The sequence below is a fragment of the Xyrauchen texanus genome, chromosome 12, assembly GCF_025860055.1.
Source record: "Xyrauchen texanus isolate HMW12.3.18 chromosome 12, RBS_HiC_50CHRs, whole genome shotgun sequence".
NCBI classification, from domain to species: Eukaryota; Metazoa; Chordata; class Actinopteri; order Cypriniformes; family Catostomidae; genus Xyrauchen; species Xyrauchen texanus.
The window spans coordinates 37,100,903-37,117,365 of record NC_068287.1 but is presented as its reverse complement, the minus strand read 5'-3'; the positions used below and the strand labels follow the sequence as shown (position 1 = coordinate 37,117,365).

The window sequence follows — 16,463 nt, the reverse complement described above, 5'->3', positions numbered from 1 at the left end:
AGCACTTTGATGGTCTAAAAGTCATATAAGGCAGCATAAAAGTAATCCACACTACTCCAGTCGATCAATGGTTGTCTTCTGAAGCAAATTGATTATTTTGTGTAAAAAATAAATAGAACATTATTAACTTTTTAAAAGCGCTTTCTGCCAGCAGCTGACGCATCACATAGCTGTTACGTGACGCAAGCGGATCGGCGATTCCACGCATGAATTCAGAAGCGCCGCTTATTTACAACAGAAGAACGAATGTCACGCCAGATTTCAGCCATTTCAAACTGAATCAGAGCCCTGGAAGAAAGTGCAGATTTGAAGTTAAAAACGTTTAATGATGGATTCGCTTCGGAAGACATTCACTGGTCGTGTGGATTACTTTTATGCTGTCAAAATGTGACGTGCTGGCACATGTGTGCTTCCATTATAAGGACCTGACAGTAGCTCTATCTTAATCATAATTTATGTTCTGATGAAGAAAGGCAGTCATACTCATCTTGGATGGCATCAGGGTCTGTGAATGAGATCATATTCATTTTTGGTGAACTATTCCTTTAAAGATCAATTTTACTTATTAAATATTTGTCTTTAAATTATATTGCGATTGCAGCTTCAGGCTTTAATGCATTTATTTGTTCAACAACTTTATTCATCTATGTTATTAATGAAAGTTAATCAATAATCCTAGCATTTTTATATTAGGGGTGTCTGGGTTGACTGAGAGTCTTGGTGAGGGTCACTTTGACACAAATGTTTCACAAGCATTAATTCATTGGATGATATCCCTTCATCGTCACCTTCAGTGCACTAATAACAGGGCGGGAATTTACAGAGTTTTGTCTGTATTTTAGGAGGTGGAAATGTGGAGATCAAAACTGAGAAGTTGGAATTCAAAGCCCAGTCAAAAGTTGGATCTCTTGGCAACATTGGACATGTTCCTGGGGGTGGCCAGAAGAGGGTATGCAATTTTTTCCCATTTTAAGTGCAACATTGTAGTGGATAACGTTTAATGACATTAATGTAAAAATCAACAACAAAATATGTACATTCATTTTACATTTCAGACAACTATCTATTGTTTTATCTGCTCTACTCAGTTGAAAGTTTCCTTCCTGTTAACTGTTAATTGAGAACTTGCTTTGATCAGCATGCTTCCTCCTGCTTGGCAGACCACACGCAATGTTCTGGTTTCGCACAGATTTTTGCCAACTTACTTGAGTTGCCTTTTAGATCTATGTAATTGGACGCAGTTTGGTAAAGTACTATAATCTAGACTTCTATTATGCAAAGTTCATTGTTATTTATTATCCCAGTGCCCATTAAATAGAGATTATTTCATTGGCAGTTCAACCAAAAATCTAATTACAATCATTTACTCACCATGTTGCTCCAGACTCCCACTTTCTTCCAAGGAACAGAGTAGTTTAGGAATAATTTAGGAATAACAAAATAGGAATAATTTTGCAGAATGTCCTGGCTGCTCTTTTCCATACAACAAAAAGTGAACGAGGACAGGAGCTATCGAGCTTCATAATGACAAAAACACCATAAATGCTCCTTACATCTAATTTGCTTTGAAAATCTTATCCTACACCGTAGCTCCCAAATCTCCTTTGCATGTGCATCCATTTAAATACGGTGCATCAAGACGCCTCATGACAGGTTTGACTTCAATGTCAAGACATGCAACACTTTTACGTTTAATGTCGTTGACAAAATCTGGTGCAACGCTTCTTCATATAGCAAATTTGAATGCAAATATCCCCATTCACTTTTTGTATGGAAAAGAGCAGCTAGGACATTATGCAAAATTATTCCTTTTTTGTTCCACAGAATAAAGAAAATTATACATGTTTGGAATGACATGATAGGTTGAGTAAATGATGAAAGAAACTTAATGAGGTAATTAATATGTGGTCTCTCAAAGCTGCAGAATATTTAATCCCAAAATTAAAATCTGATGTAATTTAGTTTTGTCATCCCAGATTCTGCAGTCAGAAAAGATCACATATATTACCTTAAGTGTCAATGATATAAAACAGAGGAATCACTAATCAGTCAGGAAGATCTGAAATATGTAATAAATATAATACATATAGCACAGGATTTGATGGATGAATGAACATCAGTTGGCATCCTGCTCTCCTTCCTCTTCTCTCTTTCTACTAAGCACATACTTTGCATCTGTCTCTCTTTTTTTTCTTTATCAAACATAATCCTTATTCTAAAACTGCTGGCCGTGTGATTTGATTTTATACATTGAAGTTGAGGAATTAAGATTGCTGATCTAAGAACTATTAGCAGTATAAAAGAAGTAACATTTTCAAACTGGATCCTTGAAGAGCTTTCTTAAAAGACAGAATTAGAAACACTCAGCATAGCCTGGAGCTCTGGATCTAATCACTAGAGACTAAATCGTAAACGTTTTGGTAAAGAAAGCACATGAATGGTGCACTTAAGTCTGCTGATCAAGGATTGATTGACAACACCGTTGCATCCAAAGGAAATTAATGAGCAGCACTTTTACTTTGAGATAGATGAGAAGTACATATCCTCATCTGTTTTCATGTTTCTGAAGCCTGACTCATCCCTTTTCCCAATATTTAGACGATTTAAGTTTTCATATCCTTTCATATCCTCCCCCATTTCATAATTTGCATTGACCCCGACCCATTTTGTTTTATTTACCCATAACCTGCTGTGAATTATGTGGCCTCCATGCTATAGAGCGAGAAGGGGAAGGAAGCAGAGCCACAGGCCACAAAAGCTTCCTCTAATGAGAATGCTGTTCATTCAAAAGATGACGACATGCCCTTTGACCTTCCCTCCTCTGAAGGGAACAGTCTGGTTAAGTCAGAGCACATCAGTAAGTATAGAACTGCAATTGTGAAGCATGTGTCGATTCAAATAATCTCATCATTACATATATATAGACATTTTTATTCAATAACAAATGTCATTTTTTGCTGTGCACTGGAAAGCAAAGCTTTTCCATGTAGGTCCACCAGAGGGCTACACAAGACCAAAAGATAGACTTAAATGAAAAGACGTCATTATTTATTCACCCTCATGACTTTCCAATCTTAAATGCTCTTATTTTTTACCATGGACCACAAAACTGAAACTGTTGTTTGGTACCATTGTCCCTCGTGAGGCTTGATAGCCATTGTGACTATGTAAGGGACAACCTAATCTCATAGAATTCATTTTACTACAACTGCATTTTTGCAAACTGACTTCAACGCTTTGTCACAGTTTCTTGAGGAAATTAACAACGGAGCTACAACTGTGCATTTTACTCACTTCCGCACAAATCATGACTGCAACGGTTGATAAAAACAAGTATTTTTCACACTATTACTCACACACTGCTACGTTATGATATCGAAAACACTTGACTATCACACTACGGGCTCTATTTACATGATTGCGCAAAGTGCAGCGCTACGACTGTGCACAACGTTTAATTTTAGGTGCAATTCTCGCGCAAGTGGGCGTGTTTGCGCTACTGTGGGTGTATACTTGCAAACTGTGGGTGTAATGTATGTAAATGAAGTTGCGCAAAGCACAATTTGCCATTTTCCTGATAAATAGGTAATTGCGCTAAGACATTTCAAAAGCAGGTCTTATCTCAGCACAATGTCCAATTTCAGTTCCTGCATTTGCAGTTTGGAGATTCCACCAGCAGGTGGGAATAAAGTTAATGTCCAAACTCTGAAAATACAGTGGAACAACAAATTATATCCATGACGATCACTGTTGTATCCGTATGAAACAAATATTTATAAGATTTGTATTAAACTGTCTTAAGGTCATGATTTATTTTTTTCAATTATTATTATTATTGTTGTTTATATTTACAATTGCATTCATGATCTAACTTGTATCAGTCATTTTCCACCTGTTAACTTAGTGATTTTCAAGTCGTTGAAAAAGGGGTGGGTGAAAGAATTTGAATTTGAGAAAGTCATAATATACGATTTTTTGACCACTTAGTCACATAAGATTTTAAATGACACTTCAAACGAAATTAAGTTAAGAAATATTTTTGGTTTACCGGTACAAGTGAAGTGTGTGCCGATTCAATCACTGTAATAATACTTAAATTCTCTGTAATTTAATGGAGCCTACATCCATATCCTGAACCAACTTTTCCATGCGTATAAAAGGAGCATGTTCCATTTAACAAGGATGCTGTTAATGCACAAAAATGTTTTAATCTATATTTCTATTCTTCTAATTCATTGCATACAGTCAGGGAATGGACTGTATAAGACGAAGACGTGTTGGAGATGAACCTCCCTTGATCCGATTAGCGCCTTGAATGCCAAACCCACTTGCGCCTAGACATAGCGCAATGCTTGCATGAAAATACCACAACTTCATGACAATGCCCATTGACCTTGCGCTTGTTGTTTGCGCTCTTAAAATAGGACCCATCATTCGAAAAACGATTCATTTTAACGGTTGTATTATAGACCCACCTACATTTACACTAAAATGTGATTTAGGTGCTGGTTTACTCATTAAAACCTCCATCTAATATTCAACTTAAAAACCTTGTCTAATTACGAAACCATTTCACTTGCTTTTAGAAAGAACATTAGGATAGTTAAATAACAAATGTGTATTTATTTGGGTTAAACTATTATGCTGCACCTAATCTATTGTTATTCATATGACTTATCCAACTATAGCTAAATTCCACTCTTCCACCCTTTAGATTGAGAGCCACAAGATACATTTCCGAGAGCAAGCCAAAGCACGTACCGACCACGGCGCCGAGATCGTGTACCAGTCCCCCAACATGGGATCCACAGAAGGATCACCTCGCCGCCTCAGCAATGTGTCTTCCTCGGGCAGCATCAACACAACCGACTCACCACAGCTGTCCACGCTAGCTGACCAGGTGTCTGCCTCCCTTGCTAAACAAGGCCTGTGAGCTCCCCCCTCCCCCACAACGGTCAACGGAACAAAATGGGTCAATGATTGACAAAATTTTCTCCTTCAGTCCTTTCAAATAAGGTGATTGTCGGATTCTCCCAACTAAAGGTTATCCCAGCAGCTTGTCTGCTTATGAAATCATTTTTGCCTCTTGGCACAGAGGGACTCTGTGATGTTATTGGCTTAGTATCCATCATAAAAAACTAAAATATCCAAATTTAAAACGAGCTGGTGGTGTATTGATCCAAATGATCATTTACAGCACTGAGTAGCCTGATTTATTTTTAATTGGCCTTATTTTTAAAGAAACAAAGAAAACAGCAAAGCTGTATTTGCTTTGTTGCCTTATTGTGAATTTTTATTTACCATAACTTTTGCACTCCTGTTTTAAAAAGGCAAACGTGCTATATGGTTTATGTGCTTTATGGTGCAGTTATTAATAATGGCTATGGATTTGATTAGTACTGGAACATTTCAAATGCTCTTGGGTAAAAAGGGCCTTTATAGCATCAGGCTTTTGCAAACATGATAGAGATCCTCTATTTATTTAACACTAATGCATCAGTGGGCACTTCAGACAAAGTGCATGCTACTGTTCTCTGATAATCGCTCAAATACTACACTTAGTTTACAGCATAAAGACAGAAAACCTGCTTTGATAAATAACTATTATTGCCCTTTAGTTAATATCTTCAGATTATATCGCATAACTTTAGAAGTAAACATCCACACCTACAACGTCAGAGCAGGATATTTTCCACGCATACGATCTTTAGTCTTGCCCCGGATTCACAGGAAGTTCCATCGCTAATTCAAAGACATTTGCTTGGCCTCTACTGACTGTTTTGAAGTAGAAAATGTCAATCAGTCAGATGAATAAAAAACATCTCAATATGTTGCTAATTAGTTTCCCTGCACAGCAATCATCTAACCAATCATCATTTTTGTTTAACTTGCCATCCCCATATAGTAATGTTTCTGATGGATTCAAGCCTCTGCATATAAAAAAAATCCACTGTCTCAAAGAATGTGTGAATGGACCAATGCAGTTGATATGAGAGGATCTCGAAGTTCTAAATGAAATATCTGGAACATATCGAAAAACTCAGTTAGAAAAGATGGCTGAAAAGTGCCTCCCGGTGTTTATCAGTAACAGAAAATTGTCTATGCTTTAGATATTCTGTTCGGTCTAGAACAGATCCTATCATGTTGTGTGAAATATGCAGGACATTTAATAAAGCCAACTCCCTTCAATATACAGTCCAAACCACAATGCTAATACTGCACAGCTTCCAATAGAGTTCACCATGGTCATGAATATAGTAACTAACCAAATCCCTGTATAACGGTTTAAAAAATGTCCTTTACTTTTAGAAAGAAAACAATGCTACCTACAAAAATCCATCTTTATGTTGCACTATATATTTTTTTCCTAATATTATTGTGTATGATGATATTTCATATGCTTCAGTACATTGTAACTTTTTGTTCTTTTGAGAATGAATGCACTGATTGGACATGCATCTTAAATGAAAGCTGCCTCTACTCAAATAAACCACACTCCTGAATATATGTATATCTTACATTAGAAGATTGTGATAGAGGGTTAACATTTGCATCCATTGATCAGAATCTACAATATCAGCCAAGGACTTGTCTAGCACTACATAGATCTGCCTGAACCCTGCAATGTTGTGCACTCTTAACAGCATGCTGCTAACATAAACCTGAGCATTTAGACGTGGGTTAAGCTGAAGAAAATAAGCCGGATACAAATTTGAAAAATGGCACTGTATGAGGCCTATCGGTAATTCTACCCTTTATCTGTATTTCAGACTGTACTGTAATCTGTTAAACCAGTTCTCTTCTCCCTCTAGTTCATTTCCTGTCTCTGCTCTTTTCATTGCAGCTCTTAATTCTAGCTTGACAGTTGTGATTGTCCTTATCGTAATGTGTTTCATTACTTGGTTTACACTGATACTCCTTGCTGTAAACGTGAATTTGGAAATAAAGTCCGTATTTAACTGCTCTCCATCCACACTGTCTGTCTGCAAGTCTGTTTTACTTTTCTTGGACTGTCAACTTTTCAATGTACCTAATCTACTTTTTCAAGCACCTTGAATCTTTAAATGTTATCCAATTTTAAAAGTTACTGCACTTTTACAAAAATGCAATGATAAAAAAAGCATCCTCTGTGATTTCAAACATTGCCTGATCTATTGAAAATGAAAGTTTCAAGAATTCCTATAAACCCACTGATAGCCAAGAATGGAATTATTAATATGATTACAATAAAAGATTTACATTAACACAGACAAAGTCAGGAACCTATTGGGCACGATTTACTCTGGGGGGGAACAAATGCTAGTTAATGTAGTTATTCAGTTGAATGAGTCAAATGAAAATAAATATCAAATAGATTTGGCTATTTTTAAAGAAAGTATGTGTGGTTGTTTTTAATTTTATTATATTTCACTTCAAATAAAAGCAAAAATTCTACAACTGATATTTTGTCCCCAGCTATTTGAATAAGGGTTAAATAAACACAAATAAGCTGTTCAGTGACCAGATATGAGATGCATGTGGATTCACACCTGTAATGTGCACATCTGCAGCAGTAATACAATCAGTGTGATGGGACTGTTTCCCTCACACCAGTATAACACGTGACTGTAAATATCAGACTGATTTAAAGAATATTATGTTATCATGAATATTATGAGTGATTTCAGCTGTTCTTACAGCTGAAGATGTAAAGTATAAATGCATATACACAGGCTAATGCATGTAACACTGTTTATCAAACAGGGTTTCTGCAAGTTTAATATAATCAAGTCATGTTTTCATGGAAGAATAATAGTCATCATAAATATAAATTTGTGTTAAGCATATTAAAATTGGTAAATGTACCAACATATCAATACATAGCCAATGAATAAACAACAACATTTAACTACAAATTATACTTAATCATTTAATGTAAAATGTCATGCAGGGATGTCTGTGAACACTTTTAAGAGATTTCATGTAATAATGTATCACTGTAATTTAATATTAAATGATTATTATAGAAGATGTTAATTTTATTGTAGTACAACAATACAGTTTCTGTCGTAATTTCGTTACATTCACACAGCATTTGTCCTATTAAACGGTGCCCGTGCTTGGACCATGTTAATTTAGACTACACGTTGCAGCCATTAGGGGGGTTTAATAAATCACACGGGGCGATTTCATGATTTTGATTTGCTGTTGATAAACTCTGCCCTACATTTAAAATATATTTCAAGTATTCATGCAATACTACATATTGATTGTAAATTATTCCTAAGTACAGTAACGGATCCTTGCATGGGCAGTGCTATATATATATATATATGTATATATATATATATACATATGTGTATATACAGTATGCACACACACACACACACTCTCTCTCTCTACATATATGTAAAAAATACGTGTGTATATACAGTATGCAAACACTCTCTCTCTCTATATAAAAAAGTATGTGTATATACAGTATGCACACACACACTCACTCTCTATATATATGTAAAAAATACATGTATGTGTATATACAGTATGCAAACACACACACACACATATATATAAAAGTATGTGTATATACAGTATGCACACACACTCTCTCTACATTATATATATATATAAAATACATCTTTGTGTATATACAGTATGCACTCTCTCTCTCTCTATATATAAATATACATTCACACACACACACATACATATATATATATATATATATATATATAGTATGCATACCTACGCAGACTGCGTAATATGCGTATAGGGAACGGCGGTACTATCGATTTCTCATGTTGTTGATATTAAGGCGGGCTCCACGTAAGCCAGAACCGCCACTGATAAAATAAATTCTTAACGAAATCTTTGTCTTCGCTTAGTTCATAATGTCTGAAAAGTGCTAAACTAAGCCTTTCTGACGCAGAGCTCACCACCGGCCCTGAAACGTTACTCCAGCATATGGATGGCCAGCAGTAGAATTTATGTTAAGGAATAATTGACGACGGCACGTTGAATTGTTTTAAAAAAAAAAAAAAAAATTTTAAACCATTCAACGGACCGTCGTCAATTATTCCTTAAAACACCCGTGGTATAATTGGCGCCAATATACCGCAGTGGAAACATGCAGTACTTCAGTGTGCGAGCGACATCCAAGCAAGATGCGGAGCCACGCGCTTACGAGACACAATAAACAAACATCTATTTCAAACTAGAAATACTTTTAGATCTTTTATAAAACTTAAGGATGTAGCAAGCATTTTCAAGGAACAAAATTCAAGCATATTTCAAACCTTGAAAACTTTAAAGACTCAAACCTGGATCAACACTGAATGAATATTGTTTAATGTGGGGGGAATATATATACATCTAATATATATATTTTGAATTTTATTATTTCCTCTTTATGGAAGCACCACTGACTAGGTTGTGTCTAAAGGCTAACCGTGTGGCTGTGGAAGTCTCATTTGCGGTTACTAATTTTAGGGTTACATTTAAGGTTTATGTGGGTTTCCAAATAAACCCTGTCACTAATGTAGCATAAGACTAGTTGGACAGTTTCATTCTTATCATGACCTACTGACTGTACCTGGTTATACTGTTCTAATTATGTAGCTTTCTCATTGGAGCAAGTCATTTCACTACTAGAGCTTTTTAATGTCTCCTGAGCAGCTATTTCCAGTCACACAAATACAGCTCCTGCCTATTGAAATGGGAAAGACCAGAATCTTCAAAGAATATTTCGTTAAAATTATAAATCACCAATAAAACCTGAAAAGTGCATCAAAAATATTCAGAGATGACTTCCTTTTCAAAAGCTGCCATATTGTGCATAGCAATTTCTTCAAGTGGTCTGTCTCCCACCATCTCTTGCAGCTTTACCTGAAGTGGCTCTTTATCTGCCAAGTACCTATGCTAGTTACAAAGTAGATTAGTAACCATGACCATTGTGTCTGGAGCCCCTGAACATTTGTGTATTTAAGATTCAAGTTTAAACCATTTGATATGAAAGACAGAGGCTCCTCTTGTATCAGAAGCACTTTGCTACATTAATCAATGGATCTATATAATAGCTGTAAAATCCAATTAGAATCCTCAGTCATGTAAGTGGTTCCCTGTAATAAATGAACTTAATATTAATATATATTTTGAGGTGATATAGGTTCAGATGCTGATGGAAATATTTAACCAGTACAACAGAGAGAAACAAGGCATTTGAGTACAATATAATTCACTTTTAATTTGAAGCACAAACGTTGCCTGTCTGTCAGATTGGCCAATTATCCATACTTTTTTTTTTTTTTCCCCTTTCCTTTTTGCTTCTGCATAAAGAAAGTGTTAAATATTTGTGTCTTCTCCCTAGACAATCAGGACAGCTACAGCCTGAACATCAAACACAGTAAAGAATCAAACAAGGTATGTACAAAATAAACTTTTTTTTTTTTTTGTACAAACTATTACATGCTAAAGGATATTACCAGACTCACCCAACCCTCATTCACCACATTGGAAATTCAAAGTATGAAAATAACTCACACAATACAATATTGGCTTTTGAAAGCTAGTCAAACCTTATGGTACACTGCCTGATACTGTAAGAACACAGACCCCCACAGAGAGAGACATAAAACCATAATTAATGATATTAAGATGAACGGGCGGCGGATTTCTCAGCAGGAAACGGGACAGTTGGGGATGGTCCCCTTTATGATTTGCCACAAAACCTTGAAATATGCAATTTTTTTAAGCAATGAATTTTGTTATGCTCCAGTGAGATAAAAGTAACATAATAAGGATTTTCTGGTTTCCATGATATCCTTTAAACAAGAACAAATGGCTACACGCTAGAATTGTGTGACGACAGAGATACAGAAAAGCTACTTATAATAATTGTAAGGTGTTTGATATAAGTACATTCTTATTAGTTAAAATAACAGGAAGGAGTTGCAAGCAATGACTCACTGACTGGGGAACTAACTGAAATTGTTTGTCATTACACAATGGAAAAACAGGACTGTGACTGACAGCAACTGATAAGGAGCCAAAGAATAAAACTTTGCCAAGTCCTTTCCTGTGTAAGTGTCAAGCACTTATCTAGCAGTATTACTTGTCAAGTTGGTTTGGCGATGGTTTTGTGTATTGCAGAATGCATTTTATCAACCAAGACACAGGGTGTTTAGACCTTACCAATCAATGGAAGAGCTCTTTTATAGGGGGTTGGAAGAAGCAAACAAAAAAGGCAAAGTGACATAACAGGACAGACATAGAAACAGGTAACAGGATTGACTAGGAAACCAGTGACAGGGTTGACAAGGAAAGGGAAAAGATAAGGTCGACAGAAACAGTAACATGGTTTATAAAGAAAACGCAACAGGATTGACAAGGAAATGTAGGAGATTATATGGTTGGCACAGAAAAAGGCAACAGGGTTAACATGGAAACTGGTAACAGGGTTGACAGGGAAATGGGTGACAGGTCTGACAGGGAAACAAGACGTGTGGCAGCTAACTTTTAGTTTATATTGGAGTGACCAAATTATACATGAGTGACTGCAGCAATATAATTATCAACATGATCATGCATAGTTCTTATAATACTTTTAGATTGATGTTTCTAACAGACTTCAAGTGCTTCAAAAATCACATGAGCACAAGCCCATATGAGGGACATTTTATTGGTAGAGTTGCAGTGAGCGCTATGGTTCAAGAGTCTCCCTTGTTAACGGTCTGCACATATATGTATATATATGGGCACTTATTGTAGGCTTACTGGCAGTAGAGCGGTGCAAAAGACCATTTAAGTGCTCTAATCAGACTGTGGTGTTTAAAAGTGCTTATAAGAGGTTTCATTTAACAGCTGTGTTGAAAGCACCTGCTCTCTCTGTCACTCTCTCTGACAGAAATGGGGCACACATAGACCTCTGTATACAAGGAGGACACAAAAACTCTACAAGCAACCAACTAATGGGGGGAAAAAAAGAAACCAATGACTAGGAATTATACTAATCCCAGACATTCAACTTGTGGAATTTAGTTCAAAGTATTGAGGGAATGTAGTGTTAAAAAGAAGTGCTTTCACACAGAGCGAATAAAGACATAAACTTCTCGGTGCAAGTTTTTTTGTAATTTTTTTATAATCATTATTATTAGCTTTCTTTTTTGTTTAATCACTCCATTATAAACTGCAAGGCTGGACACAACTCATTTTAGGATATTGGAGAAATCTGGAAGGGTACCACACAATGCAAGCTGAGCCCCTCAGTACTATAGCATGCTAAGGCGAAAGTGCTCTTCTGCGATTTACGATGCAATTCTGAGCTTCTTGTTTTGGTTTAGCCTTCAAGCTAATTAGTCTCTTTATTTTTTTTACTCTCCTAAACATTTTAATTTTCCAGTGACCCAAAAGAAAGAATGATTAAAAAAAAAAAGGTCTCTACATATATCTCCATACAATTCACTAAAAACCGTGAAAGAATTTACTGATGTTTGAATATCAAACAACAGGGACTTTCATTCATTTTGTTGGTTTTCTTCCTTCTATGTTGCTGCTGTTTCAGAAGTTTCTGAAAACTGATGGGGGGTGGGTGGATGGGCAGATCAGTCTAGGCTTCATTGGTGAGTTAGTTTGGGTGGGTTGGTATGTTTGTGCTTGCCACTGTCATCGGCTAAAGGTGACGAAGGACTGGCGTCAGACTCTGACTTGACCTGCAGCCGGAGATGCGCCGCATGGACCTGTCGCTAGCCGGGCTGGAATGGGTTTTGGATTCCTGCAGTGGGTCCGCATCCAGCGGAAAAGTCCGGAGTTCCCATGGCTGCACCGGCTGGGGAATCAATAGGGACAAAAAGAGATGTCGTGAATATCAGGGCACAGCACCATAGTATATCCACAAAAAAAAAAAAAAAAAAAAATGGGGGTTTGATTGTTATGATGGTGTTTTTTCTTTAACTACTGAGTTCTACTCTATCAAACTTTAACGCAACTGCAGAGGTGCAGCACTGAGCTTGTGTACATCTTTGCAAACATACAACAAAAACATTTAGCTGTCCCTGGTGCATCAGCCAATATAAATTCTAAACAATTGCACAATGATACTTTTACATCATGAGCCTACCATCTCCTCATAGGTATCTGGGGTGGAGCAGCGCGTGTCTTCATTGGACAGCAGGCGGTGGGAGTCTCTGGAACCGGGTGTGTGCAGGCCGGACAGCATCAACATCTCTGGGCTGACAGGGCTGGAGGGAGACGTTACGGAGTTGTATTCCTGCAGAAGATGGAAATGTGCTGTATCCGGGGACGAGGGCTGCGGCGTTGAGGGGTTGGTGCCACCCAGTAATGGGGTTGTCCGGCCATCCACAGACTTGTATGATCTGACAAGAACAAAGACAGATTTAATACACTTAACTTAATGAACAGTAATAGTTTAATGGTAAAGTGTGTAATCTCTGTTTTTGAATGTTCATGTGAGCACTTACATTGTTTAGCAATTTTCGCCAAAAAAAAAACAACAAAAAACAAGACTTCAATTTTGGGTTGATTCTCATCGAAAACCTTTGTATGCCTTCAGAAATTTTACAATATGACGAACAAGCTGCATGGACTACTTTTATGACACTTTTTGTGCTTTTTTTGACTATCAACTGCCATTAAATTGAGAAGATATGTTAGGATATTAATTTCTTTTTTTTCCTTCTGCGTCGTAAATAAAGTCATATGGGTTTGGAACGACATGAGTGCATGTCGTAAATACAATTTTTGTGTGAAGTATTCCTTTAACAGAAAATGGACAGCAAATAAATGTTGTGTTCCACACCTGCTGCCCCTTCTCTTTGCAATGGCACTGGCAGTCCAACTCCAGCGAGAACGCTCTTGCTCCTCACAAGGAAGGTGAAGCTGAGAGAACGTGACGTCAGAGAGATCCTCAACCTGAGAGAGAAAGAGATGGGGCGGCTTAACTTAACGTACACACTGAAAAAAAAAAAAAATCAGTAGTTTTACAATCTAGGAACTCAAGGACTATGGTGGTGTTTCAAAACAAAGTGAACTGCCAAATTAGACAGCAAAGGTTTCCCAAAATTTTTCACCAATGAATTTCCATAATCTTTCCAGTAGTCACGATTTTTTTTTTTTATTATTTAATATAGAATGCACTCACAAAAAGCAAAGTCAATTATATATTAACTTGGCAAAACTATGCCAATTTTTTTTATATTTTTCAGGCAAGGAGATCACATTTTTGAATTGCCTGATATTGCCTAGTTTTCCATGACCGTGGTACACTGACAGCAGTTTTACGCATCAAAGACTTATTCGAACAAATCTATGATGCAAATAAAAATGCAACCTAGGTAAGTATAGCAAATGCTCAAATTGAATGTTTTTGCATGTGCCTATGAAGCCTATAATAGCTGTTTAGGTAGGCAGCTGAAATGCTTGAATGTGCCTATGAAGCCTAAAATACTGACAACGTAGGCAGCTCACTATATTTTGTAACAATGACAGTAAATGGGTCACAAGCAATAATTACAGGCCGTACCTCCACTACATCATCCTCTTCAGAAATTGTTTTTGCGAAAACATCCACTTCTCTCCAACTACAATTACAAAAGAGAAACAGTTTCAGCACATTTGTTTTTTAAAGATTCATGAGGCAAATGAACCTTTGACTGCCCACATGTGTAGTGGTAAAAATTAATAGAGTGAATTAGCATCAGTGACCTCGGGGTAAGGATCTCTTTGTACTGTAGTTTCTCCACTCGGGTGGTGGCAGCCACTGACATGGGGATGACTATGTTATTGATGTCAAAGGGGCTCTCTCCTCTCCGACGACGAATAGTCTAAAGGAGTCACAAAGAGACATACTCAGTGGATTACACTCACATGTATACAAACATATACATGTGCAATGTCAACATCTTACTGAAGCACTGCTGTTGAGGTGGAGTGGCGTGGAGCTCTCAGAGATCGACAGCCGTCTCATCAGCGGGCTGTGTGTGGGTGTATTCAGAGAGGACAGAGATGGACAGGGACTTCCCAACTCCATATATAACTTTGGAGCATCTAGACACAAACAGAGAAAGAAACAGAGGCGGTGTTAAAGGCAGTGTCATTATTTACTCCTCATCATGTTGTTCCAAACATATATTTGAAGCCAGAAGTTTACATACACATTAGCCAAATACATTTAAACTCAGTTTTTCACAATTCCTGACATTTAACCATAGTAAAACATTCCACATTATACTTGCATACTACTATTTGTACAGATTAACGTGGTACCTTCAGGCATTTGGAAATTGCTCCCAAAATGAACCAGACCTGTGAAGGTCCACAATTTTTTTCTGAGGTCTTGGCTGATTTCTTTTGATTTTGTCAATCCACAAGCAAAGAGACACAGAGTTTGAAGGTAGGCCTTAAAATACATCCACAGGTACACCTCCTATCAGAAGCTAATTGGCTAATTGTATAAAGGCTTATAATACATTTTCCAAGCTGCTTAAAGGCACAGTTAACTTAGTGTTTGTAAACTTCTGAATCTCTGGAATTGTGATAGTAAATTAAAAGTGAAACAATCTGTCTGCAAACAATTGTTGGAAAAATGACTTGTCAACAAACAAACTTGATGTCCTAAACTACTTGCCAAAATGATTGTTTACTAATATTAAATATGTAGAGTGGTTAAAAAATGTGTTTTAATGACTTCAACCCAAGTGTTTGTAAACTTCTGACTTCAACTGTATGATTTCCTGTCTTTCATGAAAGCAAAATAAGATGTTTGGCAGAATATTGAGATGTAAGGCCTCAGTCAGTCACTTTCATTGTATATAAAAAAATTTAAAAAATGCAGAAAAAGTTAATTGTGACTGATAGTGATGGGACATTCGACACCGAAGCCTGTGTCAAAAAACAAAACACCACATTTCACATTTAAGCACTGTATCGGAGCCGATTCGTTTTGCAAAAAACATTAGACCTGTGATGTCTGAAACATCATTCGGCTGAGAATCACGTGGCTACTTTGGTATCTAGCTCAAAAGAAGTGCAAATTTGAACCACACAGGCACATTTTACTTTTCTGTTAATAAAATGTTTTTGCCCAGCCCACACACACACACACACACACACACACACGTATATATACACACATACATAAATACATGCATATATATACACAATATGTATGCATATATATATATATATATATATATATATATATATATATATATATATATATATATATATATATATAATATCTTCACATTAATAATCATTTACTTTCATACATTGTTCACATATGAAGCCATTGAGGCTTGAGCCTTCACTTAATGATTATTTATAAAAATAAAATAAAAAAACAAACAAACATTAAAATAACAATAGCATTGATCAATTCTATTGCTTCAAAACATTGTCAGCTACAGCGGCTTTCTAAGTGAGCCATATTTGTTTTGACCACCAGATGGCAGTACATTGAACCATGTACA

The 16,463-nt window shown here is 36.5% G+C and overlaps 2 protein-coding genes across 11 annotated transcripts in view; one reads left to right on the top strand and one right to left on the bottom strand.

Annotated features, from left to right (window-relative positions):
• The window catches only part of maptb (microtubule-associated protein tau b), a 46,693-nt gene extending 38,938 nt beyond the window's left edge, over positions 1 to 7,755 (top strand). For 7 of the 8 annotated variants that reach the window (XM_052138674.1, XM_052138673.1, XM_052138667.1 and 4 more), the window contains 2 exons: positions 843 to 949; positions 4,715 to 7,755. In XM_052138674.1, coding sequence (XP_051994634.1) covers positions 843 to 949; positions 4,715 to 4,933 — 326 coding nt within the window. In that variant the 3' untranslated portion in view covers positions 4,934 to 7,755. Of the gene's footprint in view, positions 1 to 842; positions 950 to 2,718; positions 2,858 to 4,714 lie in introns of all 8 variants that reach the window. The other variant, XM_052138675.1, reaches the window with a different exon arrangement.
• Positions 7,756 to 10,196: 2,441 nt separating this feature from the next.
• The window catches only part of kansl1b (KAT8 regulatory NSL complex subunit 1b), an 89,969-nt gene continuing 83,702 nt past the window's right edge, over positions 10,197 to 16,463 (bottom strand). For 2 of the 3 annotated variants that reach the window (XM_052138663.1, XM_052138662.1), the window contains exons 10-15: positions 14,900 to 15,039; positions 14,698 to 14,816; positions 14,516 to 14,573; positions 13,793 to 13,905; positions 13,096 to 13,349; positions 10,197 to 12,813 (exon numbers count right to left, since the gene is read on the bottom strand). In XM_052138663.1, coding sequence (XP_051994623.1) covers positions 12,647 to 12,813; positions 13,096 to 13,349; positions 13,793 to 13,905; positions 14,516 to 14,573; positions 14,698 to 14,816; positions 14,900 to 15,039 — 851 coding nt within the window. In that variant the 3' untranslated portion in view covers positions 10,197 to 12,646. Of the gene's footprint in view, positions 12,814 to 13,093; positions 13,350 to 13,792; positions 13,906 to 14,515; positions 14,574 to 14,697; positions 14,817 to 14,899; positions 15,040 to 16,463 lie in introns of all 3 variants that reach the window. The other variant, XM_052138664.1, reaches the window with a different exon arrangement.